The 23,403-nt window shown below is 39.7% G+C and overlaps 1 protein-coding gene across 1 annotated transcript in view; it reads right to left on the bottom strand.

Moving 5' to 3' along the window:
• The window catches only part of cdk18 (cyclin dependent kinase 18), a 46,957-nt gene extending 24,102 nt beyond the window's left edge, over positions 1-22,855 (bottom strand). The window contains exons 1-2 of the mRNA XM_020632720.2: positions 22,531-22,855; positions 7,180-7,315 (exon numbers count right to left, since the gene is read on the bottom strand). Coding sequence (XP_020488376.1) covers positions 7,180-7,297 — 118 coding nt within the window. The 5' untranslated portion in view covers positions 7,298-7,315; positions 22,531-22,855. The remainder of the gene's footprint in view (positions 1-7,179; positions 7,316-22,530) is intronic.
• Between the last annotated feature and the right edge of the window lie 548 nt (positions 22,856-23,403).

The following is a 23,403-nucleotide window of genomic DNA, read 5'->3' as shown; positions in this document are numbered from 1 at the left end:
AATATACAGTCTATAGATAAGACACAAACAGATCGAGATTTCACCAATTTGTTTTGGTTGAATAAACATGCCAACATTTTGACCTAGTGGTTGTTATTGTTCAATTTTTTAAATAAATTCATAAAATACTAAGTTGATGGCTTTGTACAGAACAGATATGCATGCTGATATTATCTATCTAAAAAGCATCTGTCTGTTCAAGGTCTTTTCATCAGTAAACATTGACCCATTAAACAGGATGATACCAGAGCAGACACACCATGTGTGCTTGAGTCATTGGGAATTGTTTTAAGATAATATTTTGTCCTCTAATTAACGGATTGGAAAGCTGAGAAGGAACAGGAAACACAGGGAAGGGAGACTGGGGATGAAATGCACCTCAGGGCTTGTGGGCGGAGTCAACTCTTCACCATACAGTACATCTTGAATCTTTAAGTTCAAGATGTGCATAACATGTTAGTGGTCCGCTGTGTTATTGCTCTAGAAAACAGTCAATGTTACAACACAGGATGACACAGTGTCTTTATAAGCTTCGGAGTCTCATGTTGCATCCTGTCCATTTGCGAGACAGTTATTGCCTTAAGGAAAGAGGAATGATTAGTGATAGATGCTGTCTGCCTTAGTCTCAGTCACAAGGCTCAGCAGCAGATAACAGCGGTGGTGAGGGCACTAAAAAAGCTGCTTTTGTAGTCAATTATCATAACCTGTGCTTCACAAAGGAATAGGTTGTAACACTGTGATCTTCACATGTAGCTAATAATAAAGCAGCTTGTGTAATTTTCTCAATATCAAACAAGATTTTCCCTCTTTTCAGAAGTGTATTTAGAGTTATCAAACACAGACGTAATGATATCAGAACTGTCATCATTATAAAGCCTGGATAATAAAGATAATCATGACTGAGGAAGATGAGCTGTGATAGTCAGTTTTCAGAAATCCTATTGCCAAGATCCAAAAAAGATGTGTTTAATTAGAGAGAGTCCCTAAAATACTACAACAATGTGGTGCCAGCAAGACATTAGTGTTTTTACACCAAATATGTATTCTTATTGATGGCACTTGTATACTTAGGCCAATAATTATTGCTGTATTTTCCTTCTGCTAGAATAAACATTATTTATTATTTATTGGACAAACTCCAGGTTTAACCTATCTTATATGCAAGTGCTATAATGTTATTATCTAAGTCACTACAGAGTACAAGAAAGGAATAATGTTGGACCTTCCCCCAAAACATTTTTTTAAGCTATTATGTGATGTACACAGGTGACAACCTGGAAAATTAAGTCAATGAAGAAGTACAAAAGACTGCAGTTCCTTGAGTGTCCACTTGAGGCTGACTGCAAAAGTCATATACACTACCACTCAAAAAGGCCTAAAGCAGAAATAAACATGCCTGGAATTTGGCCTGACTACACCAATTCTTGATGCTGGCTGATCTTACTGTTAGTTTGAAGTTAGATTGAGACAGCATTTTCAATATGGTGACCGCCACCGATAGGCGCTTCAGAAACCAATGGGTGACGTCAATGAGACTACGTCCATGTTTATGTACAGACTGTATCCACCCAACTTTTATTACCGCAAGTTTAAGCTTCTCTTCTTGGAAAAATCTGCAGGACAGTTTAACTGAAGAAGGGTTAAACTATCATGTGGTCTAGCAGATAAGATGGAGGAGTGGCTAATGTTGTCAAGTCATATTGTAATACAGTAATATGGCTTTGTGCAATACATGCATATATCAGAGCTTTTGATAATTTATAGACTTTTGAATATATTTTCAAAAAAGTTAGATTTTCAATCTGACAAAAAAAGGTATTCCTTTACTCAGGATTCATTATCTACCTGCAGAACATTATCTGGAGGTTTAAACTGTGATGATGACGACGCTCCCATTGTAGAGCTGAGGTCTAACAGTGGCTTATTTGATTACTATCAATATTACATTTGCACGTTCCTATTCCAGCTCAACAAAACAGCTTTGAATGGACTAATATACGGGAAGTGAACAAGGGGATTCTGACTAATGTGAAACATTACAGGCTGGTCAGTAGCAAAGTCCTTTCTACCCCAGAGGATATCGACTTAAATACATACACACCCTCAATTTCGATGAAATAAAAAAGGTTAAAGTTTTCATCATCTGCCAGAACAGTGATGGAACTGTGTGTTTTCTGTTCATGTTACCGAGCACATTTTTGTGTACTTGCATCCTAAGGGGACGCTAATGAGTTCACTGTGCTCAGTGATCTGAGACTGACTATCCTTGTCTTTGTCCGTGTAGTCCAGCTGCTCTTGTTTTTAAGTGTTAAAAACCATGTCAGAGAATTGAACTATCAGTCTAAAAATGAGGCTGCAAAGAACTAACCTGAGCATAATAATATGTGTAGGGCATCATAAATATGCATGGCTTAATGGCTAAAATCCGCTATCAAAGATACATTTTCCTCATTGTCTTTACTGTTTAAACAAGGTTCAATGGTTATATTGTTTCTTTAATGTGTCGTACAGCACTTTAGTCAGCTGCTGCTATTTTTGAATGGGCTTTATAAAAAATGTGACTTGACTTGACTTGAAGGATAATTAATGTAACTTTACGGCAGAGATGTACAACGAAATGCATGTTGAAGTTGCATAATAACTTAATAATACAAAGAGAAAACATATATCATAATCTGCATACTGTATAAAGATGGGTTGAGAAACATCTGCCTGGGAGTAAAGCCAAAATATTCGAGCTCCCCCTGCCTGCTGACTGGCTGCAGTATCGGTCATAATCACAACTCCTCCATGTTAACAGTTGGGACAAAAAAGTTGTTTTTGTTATTATCCCTTGGGCTCTGCAGAAACGCCTGATCTCAACAATATAACTGCTAATGGTAGATGAGTAGCACTGATATTATGTGGCTTTTCTATAATCTCCTATTTGAATATGATTCCAGCTCTCTATTGCTTCTTTGTTCAGGCTTACAGGGTTTTATACATACAGCTTTTCAAAGCTGTCTTCACCAGGGATCATGTGTGTGAAGTTCAGGCAAGGTTCCTTGTGATGCTGATTCCCATAAATCTGAAATTGTTTTCCCATCCCCACCTCATTTCCTCTGATATATGGTATTTTCTCTTGGTCTTCAGAGTTTGCTCACAATGTTGAGCAGATTGTTCACGCTGCACCTCAAGGTATAAATTCTCATTATGTTTAAAATACAGTCGGTGATGGTGCTGTCATCCACAAACTTAACAACAGAGTTATCTCTCTGTTGGGAATTACAGTCGTGGGTGTACAGCGTGAACAGGAGGGAGCTGAACACATAGCCCTGGGGGCACTCCTGAGCATTATAATGAAGGAGTGTGAGCTGTGACAAACAGAAAGATGGGTCCACATTTTTCACAATACTTTGCTGGAATAACGTCAGTAGCCTCACCGTGCTGCTTTATTCTACACTTTGATGAACTGGATGTGGGTCACATAAATCATCTCGTCCAGGATAAATAGGATGCAATATGTCCCTCTTTTTAATGAACCCCCTTTCATTTTCACGTGTGTGCATTGAAATGAGAAATACTAACATCCAAGAGTTTCAAAAAACATATGATCATGTTGGTAACAAAGACCGAGTAGTTCTTCAGTTCATGCTCTCACCCCAAGAATGTGACCATATGAAGGCCAATTTATTGATATAGCCCATACAACTGGATCTCAATGCATCTTTGATGTGTCTTCGGCATATACAAATCTGCACTTAGGTCTTACATGTACCCAATCATGCAAACACGTGTTATGATGACCTGTAAAATGGTCTTTAATGTTCTGTAGAACCATGTTCTAAAAGCAGCTAATCACCTGAAGCTAGGCATCACAAGAGCAAAATTGTCACTTGTGGTAAAGTGATTCAGGGTGGTGGTGTCTGAGCCCAGACAATGTAGTCCTTTTAGTTGCAGGATTGAAGCTATTTTAAAGCTGTTTGGAACTCTCATCTGTAACACTGATATATTAAAAATGTCAGTCAGTGAACTAAGAACCTAGCGCTCAGGGCTAGCTGTACCCAGCTGCTAACTTGGTTTAGAAAGAGCAAAGGGGAAAAAGTTAGACTGGTGCTATAACATGTTAAAAATTCAACCATTCAGCCTACATGTTGAATCTCATTTGCTTTATACACACACATTTTACACTTAGCTAAGCTATAATCAACTCTGCAATAGAGCTAATGAGCTTCCAAATGTCAAACAACACCTAAATCATGCATAACCAGTGTTGGGCAAGTTACTGAAAAATGGTTAAAGTTACGAGGATACTACTATCAAAGAGTATCTGAATTACTGTCTCATTTGTTGAATTATGAAAGTAACTAGTTACTTTGGATACTTTGGTTACTTTTACTTCAAAACTCATATCAGTGTAGTCATTAGTCATTATCAATATGTTGGTATTTTGCTATTTACTTCTCTAAAAAACAACAGACTTCCAGTTGACATGGGAAGCATTTCTTCAACATTATAGCTTCAGTTCTTCCTGCTTACAGATCGTGGAGCTGGCTGTGATTAAAAATCCCTTGGCTGTTTGGATGAAGTAGCTCCTTTGTGGTCGTCACCTGGGTCACGTGCTTGGGTCTCTGCAGCTACTTCAGTAGAAGCGTGTTGTATGTCTCGGAGCTTCGCGAAAATAGAATTACTATTATTGGCCGAGGACCAGGTTTTCCTTCCTCTGCAGAAGACTACAACTCCCCACTATATTCTTGCCCTTTAGCTCTAGGAGGGAAAACATAATGTCGGTATTTTCAAGACAGAATGATCAAGACTGAATGATCACTAGTGTGTGTTTGTGTTTACTGAAATGCTTTCTCCCACAGTGCTACTGTGGTGACGGATGTTATTAAACCTTAATCTTATGTAGTTGTCGACTATTCCACGTGAAGTAACAAGTAAAGAGTGCTTTTGAAATGTTGTAACTGTTACAGCGTTATTGAATTTGAAACATAGCTATAGTTAAGGCAAATAGCTGTGGAGTTTTAGTTGCTAAGTAACACTTTACATCCAACACTGTACATAACATCACTCAAAATGTTCACTGGATTCATGAATAAAAAGATACGCTGACTATTTGATGAACATGTTCTTGGTGCATAAATACTGTCTTCATTTGACTTTATTTAAACTGTTTGATATGCTGCATACTGTCTGAGTGAGTGCAATGATACTCTAACTCTACACGTTGGAAAGAGAACAGAAAGTTAGAACATTGAGATGAGCAAAAAAGCTGAGAGGAGGTGGAGAAATTTAGATGGCTTCTGGGATTCATGCACACACACTTTTTTTCTCCTTTCTTCTTCAATCAGCGGTTTGTCTCTGTGTCTTTGTCTCCTCTTTCTCTGTCTGTCTGTCTCTGCCTGGTCATCATTTCTCTTCGGGAGCAGACAGTGCTGCACACAGATTTACTCTGGGGGGTTAAATGGCACGTCCAGCTGCTGCTCTATTTCAGGTTGCAGAAGGTCACACTCACTTAAACGAGTGTCTGAAGCTTTAGTTTCTTGATTTTGATTAGTCGAATCAAGAGTTGTCTGTACAAGCAGGTCTGCTAAAACATTAGAGTACTTCACTCTTTCTATTGACCGTGGATGTTTTAGTGGCTTTTTTCACCTTGACTCTTAATTTAAAACATTCAATCTAAGCCCTTCTCCTCAATTTACAGCAAATAACCATCGCGTTGGTGCTTTGATTTAGAGACGCATACATATTCAGCCAATTCACAGTAAATCCATCTCTTTGAACCATCTTCACATTCAAACTCTACATAATAAACCAGAGATATTAGAAAACCTCATTCTCGATGCATTCAGTCCTTTCGCATTATCTACCCCTACTTATCCCTACATAACCCTCGTTTCCCTTAGAAACCTGCTGATCCTCTGTTGCACAGCGCCAATGGTGGTACCAGTCGTAGCCGGAAAAAACCCCATTTAATCTGCGAGGGTTCACTATAGACACAGAAGGAAGGAAGGCTTTTGTATTTGGTATTAAAACGCAGAATGAGATTGCAGTTTGTGCTCTATTATTAGAGATAAGCTGATCATTCATGCAGGGTCCAAAAGACAAAGGAAGTGGAGCTCAGCGTTTAGGGATTTAATTATGCCTAATTAAGCATTCGATTAGTAGTTATGAAATGTAAGCCACAGTGGCCACCCTGCCAAAAACTGGAATGTCTCAGATACGAGAGGAGTCCGAAAAAGTGGGTTTGCATGGCAGCCAACAGAACAAACATGTGTGAAAGGTGACTTTCTTGTGTGCTACACAGGAACAGATTCTTTATTCTCTGCAAAGTTTGCAGAAATGATTCAGAATAAGTTACCTTCCCTGATTTATTCGTGGTAGGCCATTTATTGTAGAATACAATAGAGCCTTCTTTATGTATGAGATCAAGGTGCACACTTTGAAATCCCATTCCAGTGCTCAATAAGCTCTGTACCATTTATCTAGGTTAAACATAAAAATGCTTCAGAGAACTTTACACATCCAGCAAACAGAGACACACAGAACTGTGTGGGTCAAAAGCCCCAAACCAGCTGAAAGATGCTCAAACACTTCTTCAGGCTAAGGTGATTGTTCTCTATGGATTTGTCAAAATGACCACTTTCCATCCCACATTTAACTTGATCAACTCTAAAAAAAAAACTTTTACCTTGAATGTCATTTCCTGACAAGCATGAACGTAATATAAAAAGTCCCACATTTTGCCTGATGAAGTTCTAGTACGAAACGCTGCCAATAATGGCCTTCAGCCATTGTCTCACAATAGTTGTAAATATATTTTACATTTATCTTTCCTATATTGTTATTTTATTTGTACTAATATGCATGCTCATCTTCTTGTCTTTTACTGCTGCAACATTTGAATTTCCCCACTGGGGATCAATTAAGGATTATCTTATCTTAAATGTTTGTTTGCACATCAGACAGTGTGAGGGAGTTTGCCTTTAAGTTTTTGATGGACACATTTCTCTCCAACGCACCTGTCTTATATAATGGATGTGCAAAAGGTTTTTTCTATTTTGATTTCCGAACAAGCACCCAATTTTGAAACTCACCTACTTTAAAACTGAAAAATAAAAACATAAAAACGTGTTTGTCTTTATACAGTTACAGACAGGTTGTTCCATTGCTGAGTGGATTAATAAAGGTTCTTACCCTGTGTGTGGTGTATGTTGAGCTGGTTGATCTGCTCGGTGAACTCGTTCTCCTCAATGGTCTCAGTGCGGGGAACAGAAAGAGAGAAGCGCCTTTTAAAGTTCTTCATCTTGTTCATGGTGCTTCGGAGCAAACTCTGGAAATACAATGACAGAGAGAGAGAGAGAGAGAGAGAGAGAGAATTAATTATAAATTATGCAATCACACCTTAAATCAGTAACACGTCTTATTTGATTCTTTTCTAAAAAGACATGTAAGTGTGAAACATTTGAGTGGGTTGTGTTTTTTTTTTATACAAACTTAAATCAGAAATAAAGTTTTCTTGTGTCTAAGGCAATTAGAAAAAAAGTTTTTAGTTATTTTTATCATGTACAGAACATGAAGCTCACAATATGTCCAAGTCAGTGACAAATAAACACTCCTGGGTACACTGCCGACATGACACGAGCTGCAGATCGTGATGTGCAGCTACGATGGATCTCAATGCACAGCCTGACCAAAGACTGTCATCTGTGTCTTCTGATAATGAGGCAGAAAACCGCAAGAAAGAATCTGATAAACATCTACTCTTTTCAGTAGGTTACACTGCCGCAGCCAACCCTACTAGTTAGTTATCACTCTTGTGCACTATCATTCCATTCATCTTTTTGTTCTCGTTTATGTCTCATTCTGTGCTCATGGGGTCTCCATCATTTCTTTACTGACAGGGATTTCTGCATGTGTGTGTGTGTGTGTGTTTCTGCTCATTAGTGTGAAAGATGTGTATGGTGGGTTCAATTACAGCAAGGTTCCACATTCCCTGCTGTTATTTTTATGCCTCAATAACCCATCAGGATATTACTTTCTGTGAACGTTTCCTGCATGTTGTCTGACTTCTGGAAGCCTTGCAGAGTTCAGGTCAGATGGTTACCTGAATCCTAATCAGGAACATGACGTTTACACACACACACACACACACACACACACACACACACACACAACTCACACATATGCACACAAACATCAAAATGCACATAAATTGCCTAGTTGTGTCCACTGGCCATATCTAAATGAGACCCATAGTGTTTCCAATAACAAGCAGTTTATTATCTCGAGCTTTAAGCAGGCTGCTAGCATGTCCTTCCTTTATTCAGCTTTAACTCGTTTACTGGACCTGATGGTGGTAATGGTAAATATGGTACTGATGACAAAGGTTGCTATATAAAGTGACCATTAGAAGTAACTAATCCCATTCATACACATGCATATGTGTATATCATTCACACCATTGATTAACACACACGTCTTTGGTGTAAAGCTGATGATCCTTTGATGCTCAATACCAAAATGAAGAGTCACAACCTTCAACTAATGCTTATAATTGAACAAGCTATAACAAAAAAGCAAAGAAATATATACTGGAGAAATACAGAGGCAAAAATAAAAAGGAAAAATGGGCCATCCGTCGATTATATCAATGAGTTTATTCACGATAAAGGAAAACAAAGTGTCCCATTTCATCCTTTCTTTACAAAGCCTACAACAGCATCGGACTTATTGGTTAGACTGTGCTGAAGTTTTGGAAAAACTCAAACATCTTGGATAAAACGCCAGTGTTGACCAAATGTCAAAGTTCAATTTTTTTTTATCTTCTGTAATTTGAAAAAGAGGAATTTGTTTCCTTATATACAGATTCATACATCATTATTTTGGACTAACTCATTACTGCTGTGAGATGTATAGAGAGATGGTTGGATAGATAGAAGTGTAGCCTTGGAAGTAAACAACCATTAAACAAATATCCTGGGGGGTTGGACCAGAGTATCTGAATAAACTGAACTATCATTGGAGGCGAAGAAGCAGCTTTAAAGAAGGGACAGTGGAGGAAAAATATCCCCAGATCAGTGCTGTGAAAGAAGGGATTCTAGTTCAGAAAAGGTGTACTGAAATCAAACCTGCAAACACTTGTATAGTGTTTATTCCACATAATCTGTATCAATAAACTAAACAAGCAGCAAATCAGAGTTAAGCTTTTAATTCTACAGATGGGACGTGAACATTTCTTCAAATTGTTTAGGATACTCTGTCAAATAATGTACGAGAGGCTTATATGTTTCAGAAACGGACAATGTGATGAGATCTAAAGCTGGTTATGAGGTAAAGAATGGAGGAGGAAAGAGGTTTACTGACAGTGTGTTTGTGCTTGTCACTGATGTCATTTGGGTTTTGTGTGGCAGCATTTGTGAAGACAGCCATCCCCCAGTGTCTCAGCAGGGTAGACGGACTCCAGTACTCTTCATGCTGGGATTCTAATGAACAATAGCACACCTAGTTGACACTGTACTCTGAATTAGAAGTACAAAATAGTGTTATTACTTAATATAACTTCTCGTGTCCCAAGCTGAGTCTCAGCACTATACAAGCTTGAGATACATATTTTCAATCTTTTAAGAAAGAAAGGAAATTCAACTCATCAGTTCTAACATTTTTTTCAGCCATGCTTTACTGCATTTTCTCTTCTGTACTTTAAGTTAAATGAGAGCTATAGTAAACAGGGTTTATGATGACACTGATGTTTATTGAGAGATTTAACATCCCCAAGCAAAACAACCTTTTTGCACCAGAGGACTAACAATTCAATCAATTAATTGTCACAATATTGCTTCAGATTATATCATAAAAGATATTTTGGGATACTTTACAAAGAGAGCATATCAATTGTACTCTTTGTTATCTTCTTTAAATATAAGTTACATTAATCTACCAAGGAGCAACATATGTCACAGGTGTGTGTTTGTGTGTGTATCTGTGTGTGTGTGTGTGTTTACCCCACTGGCTGACCTAGTAACCTTTGACCTCTTAATCCATCCTTCACTTTTACATCTTAACAGAGGCAAACTCAGCTGTCAAAAGAGAACATGGCAACAAGTAAAAATTAAATATAAAGATAACTTTCAGTCGTAAGTAGCACTACCTGTGATGTCACACTAAGTATAAATGGTATGAAAGTATTCGGTTACCGACACGACCTGACATTAATTTCATGCAACATGTTTCATAAATGCCTCGTGCATCACCTGCAAAGTTTCGCCAATGTTGACATTTTCTGATAATGAAAAAAAATATATAGCACATTTTACTTGAGTTAGTTTTTTTCTTCCAAACATATTTTTTTAAAGCTACTTTTAAGTTAAGAATCTGTCTGATATATGATCAGATTCAGTAGTTACATTTGGACCAAAGCTCTACACTGTTTCACAAGCATGGAGCTGTTTCTTTATTTTCTCATCTTCTGTATCATCACCTGCATGCATGCTTGCTTTTTGCCAAATACTTCTTTTCCGGTGCCCATAGAAAATACACAACAAAACAGTTAACTAGTGTGCACACATTTAAGCAAAATGCATACAGGTGCAAGACAAACAATGTAAAGAAGCAGAAAAGCTAGACCCATTCAGACACTGCAGGCAGAGGCTGCTCGGTAAAGTGACCATCAGAAGTAACTAATCTAATTCATACAAATGCATACGCTGCTGACAATGCAGCGGGAGCAATTCAGGGTTGGGTGTCTTGCCCAAAAGACACATCTGACATGTTGCTGCAGGAGCTGGAGATCGAAACCCCAACCTCCTGATTGAGAGATGACCGACTATACCAACTGAGCCACAGCCGCCCTTGTTGTGTATATAAAAATACACATGGCATGCAAGTAGCCATCAAGGATGTTTTGAATCTTTCACAGGATTATCCCTGTCTGGTGAGTCAGAAACATCAGCTTTGGTAGCAGGCTAGTTTAAGTGTCAGATGATACAATCTGCCACCGACATTGCATAAACATTATGCTTCTCCAGAGGAAATCTAGTAACCTATTTAAGGTACTTTAAATCGACTACCTCGATAAGAGAAACCATGTTCATCATTTAGAAGGTGGAACAAATAACATTACTGCAGAGAGGGACCTTAGTAACCTAGTTACATAAACCAATCCAAACCCTGTAAACGGCACACAAGTCTATTGCAGTGGGAGGAATAGGGAAACACATGAACTTTGCCATTGCAAACCAAATATTGTCCTTTTGACCATTGACCAACAGTTCAGTGCTTGTTGCCTTTTGGGGGGGGGGGGGGGGGGGGGGGGGGGGGGTGAGGAGGGGTGTGTTTGATTCAGCAAAAAGCCATATGTCTGTGATCCAGTGACCCATGTCAGCTTTGGTTAAATGAATACACAACTCCTCTCATGTGTGCTTCTTTAGAACGGGGCCAGCCGATTGTTTAGAAGGGCTTCGTGGATTTATACAGGTCAGTGGGCATAGTCATCAGAAATGAATTACAGATTCAATAATACATCTACAGTAAATAAGGCTCCCACACAGGCATGAAGATACACAACTGTGACTCATGCCGGGTTATGAGTACAAGAGGACACGCGCTGAGATTCAAACTTCCAGGCGAATATCTTTTCTCTCTCTTTCATTTTCTTCCTCCGTCCAGTTTGTTGAAAGAGAATGAATGACTGACCCTGAGAGGCAAGTTAAGCGAGAATCTCTGGCACAGTGTCAGGGCGAACCATTAGCCCTCAAACGGTGACTGAGACCACTGTGTTTGTCCAGTGAAACCTGGCATGGCAGCTTCCTGATCCTGACAGCCAGACGGGCTGCCAACACAAGCTGTGTACTCGGGGAAGGAATAAGAGCGGAGGGGGCAACCAAAGACATCCAGAGAGATAATAAATGAAGTAAAGACATGGAAAGATGATTTGAACATCACATGCAGTCTGTCATGAACACACGGCCAATGCATGGGCTTGTTGGGGAACACTAAGCCTACAAGTTGTGGGACATGCCAACATGAGGGAGCCCGGCGTCCAATAACTGAGTTGTAATTCTTCTTCTGTTTGTATGCAGAGGAGTTTTGGTGAGAGTGAACTGAAACCCTCCAGTAGCTCCGACAACAACGGATTGAAAAACATTGTTCACTCCTGAACTATAGGTGACACATGGAGCCAGTTTTGGGACATAAACAGCCACTGACACTGAAACCAAATGGCTGCCAGCTGTCCCAGCTCCTGAATCACGTCGCTAGCATTCATTAAAAAATAGACACGGCGCATTGGGAGGAAAATTAACAAGATTTAGTGGACTTAGACTTGGACTATCAAAGGTGCAAGTGCCAACATAAGGAGGCAAATTATCAGGATATGAACATAACTGAAATTCAACTATTATGACTGGAAAATGACATTCTTGAAGCCGTGGACGCCACTGTTCTATCCAAACGTTTCTTCATGCAAGCCAGGTGAAAATGTTTGAAAAATAGAATCGTGGTTGTAACTAATTTGTGCATGTTGTGAATATTTGCAGAATGTGCTTGCAGCTCTGTAACTCTAAATGGACACAGATGTAAACAGGCTTCCTGTTAAGATAATTGCTTCTGGACATTGATAATTTCAAATGTTTCCTTTAGAGAGTACAGCGTTATTAGCTTTCATCTGACTGAGCGTGCATTATGTGTGAGAGAGATGCATGCTGGATACAGTTACCTTTACACTATCTGCATTACCTTTACTTTATAGGTGAAGTGAATTCTTTTTTTATTATTGGTAACATTCACTGTATGTATAATCCTTACTTGGCCCTTTAATGAGGCCTTGCACCTAGACGCTATTTCTTAAGTACAGAAATCTGCTCTTTTCTTACGAAAGCATTACATTCCAGTTATTGTGTTTTCAAAGCCCTAATAATAGAGAACTGTTAGCAACTTATGTTGGTTATTAAAAGGAAGTCCAGCTCTACATTTCTTCCCAACAAAAGTGTTGTAGCAGTCACAATATGCAGTAACAGTTGCACAATCCTGAAGTCTGGCTACTATACGTAAGCAGAAACAAAAACCTAAGGGAAGTTATTTAATCTAAAAAAAAAAGCAGCTTTCCACATTGAAACACTTGACTGGGAATATTCACATTGCTTGCGTCATCTTTTTCAAAAAACAATTTTAAGACACATTCTTTGTCAAAACAAATCCTCTTATGGCTTATCTTTGCTCTATTATTTTATTTCCTCATACCTTGCATTTTTCTCCTTACTGTAGCACAAAGAAAGAGCGAGAGAGGAAGTGAGCGAGACAGAGAGAGAGAGAGAGAGAGAGAGAGAGAGAGAGAGAGACAGAAGCACATGCACACATCTGCCTGTGTCATCCGTGTGTTGGGTTGTATGAGATAGAACTGACCTTGAGCCTGAGGTTACATTACTGTGTGCTCCAGTAGTTCATATGGACTAAAAATAAGGCTTTGCTTGTTTGACTCCTGGGGCACACATACACAGAAACACACACCCACACATGAAAAACACACTTTCCCTAAAGGAGATAGATGGTGGTGATGGTGCTGTTTCACAGAAACCTGAGTGTTGAAAGAGAAGAACTGTTAAACAGCTGGTGTTGTTTTGGTTTCTAATGAAGCTCATTCCATTTTAGCTGCCATTATCCAGCCATGTTCCAGTAACAGTGCACACATAGCATCATGGAGACACAATATAAGAGTCTTTGTAGAAGACGTTGGATATGTGTCGACATCCACTGCAAAAAAGAAACTTGAAATGACAGAATTGAAAGAGTATTTTCACATTTTGCAGGGGTTCAACTTCAGGCTATAACCCAGGCTCTCTGTAGGGAACTGAAATAAAATGTCACAGCTGTTTGGGTCATTAAGTTAAAGGCTGATTACAATGTGACAACTCTCTATCAGGGCATATTATACTATATTAGGATCTAAATCTTTAGCCCTATCAGACTGCTGTTTCAAGCTGCAATATTTATGCCCCTACGAAACCAAAACTAAGAATTCAAAAGAGACCAAAAGTGTAATCTAATTGGCCAACAGGGTACCCTGTGCTGAGCCTATCTGTTCACAGGTTGCAGGACCATACCATGAAAAAACAAATGAAGTAAATCAATGCTGGGCGAACCTGAGGAAGCGCACAATAAAATACATTAAGTACCAAAAGTGTCTTTAGCTCAGAGAAACTGCTTTGTTGGTTTTTAATTGTGTGGCTTTTTCACCTCACAATAGTAGTTTATACAGTACACGAACCCAGTCATCTGGAAGGGATCCTTTTTTTCATTAGACAGATTTATGGTTCAGTAAAATGTCATAAAAACTAAATAAACACGAGGCCTGTGCATTAGCTGAGTTTGTGGATGATCATATCTCTGTTTATTCCATAACACACAGAGCCTTATGTAACCTGGTCAGATCCCTGTCAGATTATATTCTCGGGAACTCCAAACAAAGCTTGAAGAGCGACTCTTCTCTCAACCAGTCTGACTATTGCCCTACACAACACTGACTGACTGAGACAAAGAGGTTCGGATGGACTAAAGCTGTATTTCACTAAAGCCTTCTGCTTTTTTTTTTCCCCGTGAACATCTGATCTTCCTGAATGCTATTTGTAAAAGGGTATACTGCTGAGTCTTTGGAGCAGGGATGGGCAACTTTAGTTACGAAGAGGGCCTCTTTGATTTAATTCTCACAACCAGAGGGCCAAATTGTAGAACAATCTTAATTACAGTTTCTTGAAATTAAACAAAAATAACAAATTTTCAGCTTTTATCAGAATTTATAATGCCAATATGTATCATTTTAAACTCAAATGCGAGTGGTTATGCTTCATTTAATGATCTTAAAAACAGAATTCAAGCTGCTTTTTACATGTACAGAGTGTTTACTGGTTATTAAAGTGTATTCTAATTAGTTTTCTGTTTTTTTTAGAAGTCCTTATGAAACATCCTCTACCAACTAACATCTCCCTGTTTCTTCGTCAGATATTTTTTGCAGACTTTGACACTTTATAACGGACGTCCAGGCATGCCATCACTTGCCGTACACCTTGGTCTACTGAATGACGTGTGTGCTTAAAAACTCATTCACTCTCACAAGAGCCTATCAATGTCTGATAATCGAGTTACTCCCAAACACGCTGATAACATTCTGCATACTCACACGGTGGTAAAGCAGGCTACAGATGGTTAAACTACTGACTTTGGCAGGTGCCCCACTTCAACAAGAATCAGTTACAGGAACCTGCAACACTTACACATAACTCACTAAATGTGTATTTCACACTCCTTTTTCATCTGTTTCGGTACTTTGTATAATATTTGATCTCTTTTTGCACCTGAAAAAACATCACAAAACATGGCTACATAATGCATACAGGGGTTGACATCTCGCTCTACTGAATGATGTTGCATATTCACCAGTGATTTCTAAAGACCCCGTAGCTGAATGGGGTGGAGGGGGGTCACCCACTTTCCATTAATATGCTTCATATCACTATGTTACTTTCTTTTGTCCACGTGTTTATTTGTCAGTGTCCTTCGACCCTCAAGCAAACCACTTCTCCTCAGACTTCTCCTTTTTTTTTTCTTCCTTGGATCACTTTAAGAAAAGCTGTAATAATGAAGCTGTCACTCGCAGCAAAATTGGCGACAGTGTTGACAGCAACAATAAATCCCTCTGTGCGTCTCTCTGTGTCTGTCTACATGTCACCCCCTGTCCCGGTGTGAACAGTAGACCTACTGTGGCCATTGGCTGTGAGTGAATAACAACAGTGTAGGGGTCGACATCTGACTGGCCCATTGTAACACAGGCCACACATGGCGTGGTGGCTGTGTTTTGTTTTTGGGATAGCTAATCATCAAAATTTTGCAATAACTCATCACATTTATTTTTCCAAGAAGTTTATTAATGATTAATTCTAATCATCCATGCCTTCATTTATTCCCTGCTGCTAGATGTTGGATGCTCGGATCTCCTCTGTTAGAATCTGCCTGAAGTAACGTAGCATGGAGCCATCCTAAGAACCATTACAACCGGCTTCAACTCTTAAATCCAACATGCAATCCTATTCTTGAGTCATGACCACAGATGAAGACTGGCCATCTCGCTGAGCTCACCTTATCTATCTATGACTACTGACAAGGGTCTGTTGAACTCATGCTCCATCATGATGGTGAACAAGATACTTGAAATCCTAAGACACTTACATAGACATACTATAGTACTATATACTATACTATAGTATACTTAGACATACTTGAGAGGTTACATTCTGAGGAATCTAGCAGAACAACAGCATCAAACTATATAAATGTAATCCTGTGCAGCCGGTGGCGCTTGCCAATTGTTTCAGTACTTTGCGAATGACTTAAGGAGAGATAAACATTTGCTCAATGCTTCATGTTCAGCTGCCTCCCCAATCAAAAGGTAAAAATGATCAAACACATACATGTCATGCTTTGTATCACTCTTTGCATTACACAGCAATCAATCAATCAATGTAATTGTCGCAATTGTTATATTTGGGCCCATGTGACCGAACCCAACCAGAACCCGTGTATGCTAGAACCCTGGCATCCACACTCTACTACATAAAGAAAAAGAGAGTTATGATGCTCTCTGGCCCCAGGATACAGCCACGTTTTGGCAACACAAAAGACATCACAACCTCCCTCTATCAGGCACATAATTCTGCTATCACTGGAGGTAATCAAGCCTGGATGAAAATTAGTCATTACACATGCATGCTGGAGCAGATGTCATCCTTTCCACCATCCGATGCCTGCAGGGATGCAAGATAGTTGGCAGAGAAGATCCTCATGATCAGGACTGCAGCAGGTGTTTAACTGTTTTTTTTTGCTTTGTTTCCCCTGATCCAGAACAGGGCTTCAAAGTTGGATGCTGGGATTGTTTGGTTATTTTTCTCGGTCAGTATCATAACTAATGTTTTAAGTTTTTCCAATTTTTCAAAACAAGTGCAAATGATGTTCAAAAGAAAATCCCATGTAACATCCAGAGCTCATAGGGGTACAAATATAGAGGTGCCTAGAGAGGCCTATACATGTACCTTTGAGAGTAATCATGATTGTCATGTTTAATTTGTGTGTACAATGCAGTTCTGAGTGAGTTCACAAAGGGCACCAACAGTGCCTGTGTCTGCCAGATTAAAAACTCTCCAGTTCTGGCACCACTCACAGATGCAGTCAATGGAAAAAGAAGTTGTGGGCGTACAGGTCAGAGGGAGAGAAATCTCTAAGATTTACCTGACATGTATGCTAAGTGCAGTGAAAAAATACTGCAAGGACTTAACACCGAGGATGAAGTATGAATACAAATCTGAAGGTTGTCTTAGCCTTGACCTCCAGTTTTCTGGTGACATTTAAAGCTGCCTTTAAGATGCAGACAATCAACAGAAAATCACCTGCATAACTCAAAGCACCAGGATGAGGCTTGAAACAAGGCTGTCTCCTACATGTTAAATACATTGGATGAGGCTTTGGTAAACTCATACTTACAATGTCTCACATGTTGTCTCGCACTCTCAGATTGTAGAGCTCTGCAGGTCATTAAACCATGAATGAATAAACAAGTTGTGCTTGATGAACGAGGAAAGAGACAAAGAGGGAAAAATAAGAAAAATGGAGAAAACAGTGTTGAGATCATAGAAGATTCAAAAGAGAAAAACTACAAGAGTGGGAGGGTGTTGTTTTTTCTTTATTGGAGGAAACAGCAGCGACACAGACTGTTTTTGTCCTCAGACAGACTCATTCTAATTGCCGTCTGTTGTGACTAAAAGCATGAAATAACTGGAGGAAGGCTAAAAGGGCATTCTGTAAAATTAGATTGGGGAACTTCCTGCTGACAGGAGGAACTATATTAAGTTCAGCTGGAGCTTATTGAACTGAAACTTTGAAAGCCTCCAAGTGTCATTACATTATTCTGGCTTTGTGATCCCATTGGTCCTTGTTGGTATATACTTAACCTTAGCAGTAAGGCCATGTATGTGTTTCTCACATATCCCTCCCTGGTCTCTGCTCAAGGTGGGTTTGCAACCACATTGATATACTAATGGTATTTAGATATGTAAACGGCGCTCATCTTTTCCCCTCAGGTGGTAAGATACATATATGTAGACACACAACATATGTTCATGCTAATGTATATTAATAATTCAAACTCTCAATGTTGCCTTCAAGTAGTTCGGGCTTCGGAGGAAGTGACTCAGCTACCAATAGCTGTACTCACCTTACTCTAAGATTGTCTCTGCATTTAGCAACATTATGTAGGAATAAGGTTTTGGTGCACACTGAAGATGGTAGTGCAGTTACTCAAAGAGTGTAAAACACACTCTACCTCATAGACAACTTGCATTTGTTGACAAGCAGAACATCCCATATACACGAAGCTGGCAAAGATGTTGTGACAACGGGGGACCTCTTATGTCTTTGCTGATTTTGCATACATGTGAAAGACGTGTTGTCCGAAGAAAATTCTCATCCTGCTTCCCATAAACAGTCAAACACACAGCGCATTTTGAATCTTATCCATAGAAAAACTAAATTAAACAAAGGCTGTTTTAGCAGCAAGCAGTGAACTGCATTGTAACAAACTTGAAAATGAACTGTTGGGGGGCTGGAGTAGCAGAGAGAACTCCCATGATTCCCCGCCAGTTTTTTTTAATCAGAATGAAAATGTGTATTGTAAAGAGAGTTGTTTCTTTCAGTGTTGGTATAGTAAAGGTCAATGTGTAAAGAAAGCAGAAGTGCCCTTTTTGACCCCGAAAAGACACAAAATTAATTTGGATTTGTGGTTGTACATTACTATATTGGGTTCATCTTGACAGGACTATTGTGTTTCAAACACACTAAGCACCTCTGGAGAGATTTTCTTTATTGGCACTAATCCCCGCACTGCAACATTTTGTGTCCAGGAGATGACTACGGATTGTTAAAAGATAATTACTGGCTTGTCTGGCCACCCTCACATCATGTCTGTATTTTACATTTGAATAAGTCATCATTAAGTCCTTACTTTAACATTAATGAATATACATAAACTTCTTATAAATGATTTCACTTTCAAAGAAAACACATTAAACTAGTAGCACATTACTTAATAGTGCAAGATAGATTTGTCTCTCACGTCGGGGTAGACCTTTACAGCTGTCCGAAACATTCACGTCACATTATGTGTGTGTTTATTCTGATGTGTTGTTTGCTGGGACTTTTCCTTTAGGTTTTGGCTTATGGGCCTGCTTCTGACAGGAGACGTTCTGTGACTCACAGCCTACCTCACACGACACATTATACATTTCCCAAGGTGGCTTGCGCCTGTGTCAGTGTGCAAACCAACATCAAATACGCCATCACAACTGCAGCATTAGAATAGCAACTTGGGAGAAAGAGGCCTGCAATTATGTAAAGCATCTAAACACACATCGCTGAGCAGAACGGTTGAAGTGAACACACTGGTTATTCTTCTGCCCAGGAGAGCAGATCCTGGACTTCAGGGTGCCAAACCAATCATTAAACAGCTTGTCTTCTCCAGACTGTGCCATTCACTAGTATTCATGTCCCGCCTCTGATGTCTGAAAACAACCATAAGTCTATATAAAGCATTGGCAGCAGTATATAGGGTGGATTATTTTAAATGAGATGGATAGCTCAGCTGAATATACCACTCGCCCACCTGTGACCAGCTTTTGAAGCATATCGTGAGGAAAGCATGCCCAGCAACACTTAAGGTTCTTTTGACCTTTTTTTTTAAGCTAGATTAATGAGACCCTGGCTGCAGCAGAGGTGGCACACGGTCGTATGAGTCTGCTGCTTACACACAAAGGCAGGATCTGATCAGACTCGTGCTCAAGCTGCAACTGTGCCGAATAATGTGTTCAATCAGAAAGAGGTGGATTTTTAATGATAATTGTAAAACATGCGCGAGCTAGTAATTGGTTGTTGGCTAGGTGAAAAATAGCATGGACAAAATAGACGGAGAATGGAGGGAAGAAGAAGAATGCATGCATTTGCAAGCTGGGTTTTTGTGTGCAACACTGAATGTAAACCTAACACGGCTTACTCCTACATCAGTGAGTGCTCTACTAACTCTCACTTTACTTTGGGTTTATTCCAGTTAATTTAACTGTGCACTGACCTGTGAAATGGTACAGTCAGGGGTAAATGGAGCAGTTCGATGGCAGAGCTACATGCGCACTTTTTGCAGTCAAATAGCAGAAAGAGACAAGGCAACAAACGGTAACACAGTGCTCCTTTTTTGCAACTGAAAAATGTTGACAATCAAAGTGGCAACAATAAGAGGAAAACAAATTTGCCTGCTTCAAATTTAGTATCAAAAAGCACTGTGGCGTTTGCCAATAGGCAGTTTATAATCTCTTAACACAACAACACCTGAGCACTGAGCCAAAATGTCCAATGTGGGTGTTGTTGCTGTTGATTGTGAAACAATCTTCTCAAGTAGAATACAGCCATAGTACAACTTGTACTAATAGTAAGGACCTGTGGAGGTGACAGATTTATTTTTACCAAAGATGCCTGCCTCCTCAAACATTTAACCTCTATAATTGTTCCCTCACTGCAGCCGGTGGGCTTAACGCTGTTTGGACCGCAAACTGTCCTCTGTTTGTTGGTTTGAACAATTATTTGCACGCGTTTGTTCATCTGTGAGGGGTGTTTAGTGCGGGTGCCAGGGCCATTGTTGCAGAGTATGGTAGGGCCTATCTTCACATTATCATGGCTGAGTGGGCCTGAGGGCTGTGTGATGAATCAGGGACTCAATAATAAGCTGCTTATGTAAACATGGCCATTGTGCTTCAGCTGCAGGATGCTACAGTAAACCATTGCTACTTTGAGCGCAAATGTACAGTATGAACCATCCCAAGCGGCAAAAGGCGAAGTGTTCACATGCAACTGTACTTTTATCATGACAGACTGGTAACCATTGGCTTTGCTAATGTCATAATGGTAACTTTAATTCAAATAATGACATTGTTTTTTCACGAGAGGCATCAGAACGAAATACTTATTAGTCCATTTATAAAGAAGTCTCCATAAATTTTAAAAAATGTACTGCTGTGTATTTGAATTGCATCTTTCTTGATGGATTACAGCTCTTGAACAAACAATGTTCCCATTCACACATTTACTACAAAATCCTATTTGCCTAATTTCATTTGGTGTCCCTGCAGATTCCAATTCTCCCACTAAGCCCTCCCTGTTTCCCCTCATATCAGCTGCACGTGACAAGCTGCCTTTCAGAAGTGCACATATACAGTTAACAATGATATAAAATATTCCACCTTACTGTGATATTTGAAATACGAGCTTCAACAATTTCCACCTCCACCTAGATGTGTCCTCTGAGTTTGTAATAACCAGTCTCCTGCTTCTAGCTTGTGGTTTCACATGACATCATGCTGACGACTGAGGCCGAAAACTGCACACACCCCTTGGCTAAAAGTCCTGGGGAGTTGACGATCCATGAACAAGACATGGAAATAAGGGAGAAACATTGTCCCTGTACAGCATCTTAAGTTCAACATTAGTGTAACCTCTCTCTAGCACGTTGTTCTTGTGACAGCACTGCAGCAAAACTCTGCATGATTCAAAAACGCATGACAATGATACAGAAAAGGGAACCAGTTTTGTGTAAATATATTTGGCAGACACACAGGCACACACACAAACATATACACACACACACACACACACACACACACATACACACACACCGAACAGCCAATTACCCTGTAGGCCTTTATACTTTAGGTAAACAGTGCTGTGTGCAGAGTGCTTATACAGATAGGCTCCTGTATATTTGAGTGGCCCTTCCTCTCTTACTGCCGTTCCAGTGTCAGTTTACGTGTAGTCCTGAGGCTCATCAGGGAGGAGAGAGGTGGATGAGTGGGTGGGCTGGACGTGCGTGTAGGTGGTTCTTACATATTGTTATTGCAGAGGTGAGCATAAAACAGGGGCAACAGTTTAGAAATGTTAAACTTTTCAAGTTAAGACTGCATGAGGTAACTACAGAATACTACTCTAGTATCAACCTGTTGTACTCACTTTAAATGATGTAATGTTATGTAACTAAGGGTAAACTACAGCTTGACTTTGTATTTGTGTAGTCATAGTTTAGGATGGAACCATATGTCCGTGCTTTCTCACTTTAAATTAAAAGTCTTGAATGCGGCTCTTTTTTTTATTACATACAGAGTCACATTAGAGCCTAACCTCATCCTACAGCTGCAGACCAAAGAAATCAATTTAATTGCTGATTTTGCCAATTAGTACAGCTCAGTGAAGCGCAGGAAGATCCACTGAGTTGTACTATGAGCTGCTAAGAAAACCCCAATGAAGAAAATAAAACATTCTCATGGAACAACTTCAGCCTCACATCAGCAAAATGTACCACAGTTCTGTGTCCTCCCTGACCCCTGACTGACCCTCGCAGGATATGAACTTCGCTAAGCTTTATGTTTTTAAATGAGGAATGTGTGTGGATGTGTCTGCAGCAGAGCTACTTACAGAGGGGCACAGGTCATCCACACAGACAGGACGGAAGGAGCAGGGGGAGCAGACTCCTGCCTCTCCACTCAGGTTTCCCTCACCTCTCCCAGGTGTCACTCACAGGAGAAATAAATCCACAAGTAGCAGGCAGCTCAGCCCCAGTGATGGACAGGCAGCTCCCACAAGAACACAGGTAAATTGGACCGACCTCTCCTTGAGTCACTCTGACAGCTCAGCCTTCCACCCTCCCTGTGTCCTCTGCACGGAGCACAGCGAGGCTGCCTCACTGTCCAGATAACAAGACAGACTAAATAAAGAGACAGAGATACAGTACAGACAGCTCAGAGAGCAGAAACTGCTGCACAGAAGTGTTTTATAACAAGCCTGCGGCTCCTCCTCCACCAGTCTCTGGCTGCGGCCCGCCCTCGTTGGTATGGAAACAGCCAATCACGGTGCAGCATCCCGCAGCCCTCCTCTTCTCTCTCTCCTCCTCCTGCCTGTGGTGGTGACAGCACTGTCACACACCAACGAAGGCTATAACACATGGTGATGTTTAAGTGGTATGATACCACTTTAAATGGATCTTTCAAACATTCTTACCATATAAATAATATATTGCTATAAGCTTGTATTTACAAGCTCCCATTATATAAACAGGTTTTATGGCATAAGCATTACACCTTATAACGTCTGTTTTGATCACATATTATGTCAAGTATCAAGTAACTGTTGCAACTCACTTTTTATTCTTAGTGCAATTATTATCCTCAAGGTTCTAATAATCATTTTATAATGCTTTATTATCAGAGTTTTAATAAATGCTAATCTAATTAGCTTCAACTACTGTTTATGTTCTGGATAAAGTATCATTTCTGTCATGTTAGTGTTCAT

Source organism: Labrus bergylta, chromosome 5, assembly GCF_963930695.1.
Source record: "Labrus bergylta chromosome 5, fLabBer1.1, whole genome shotgun sequence".
Classification (NCBI taxonomy): domain Eukaryota; kingdom Metazoa; phylum Chordata; class Actinopteri; order Labriformes; family Labridae; genus Labrus; species Labrus bergylta.
The sequence above is the reverse complement of the archived record's forward strand: the minus strand, read 5'-3'. Positions and strand labels throughout refer to the sequence as shown.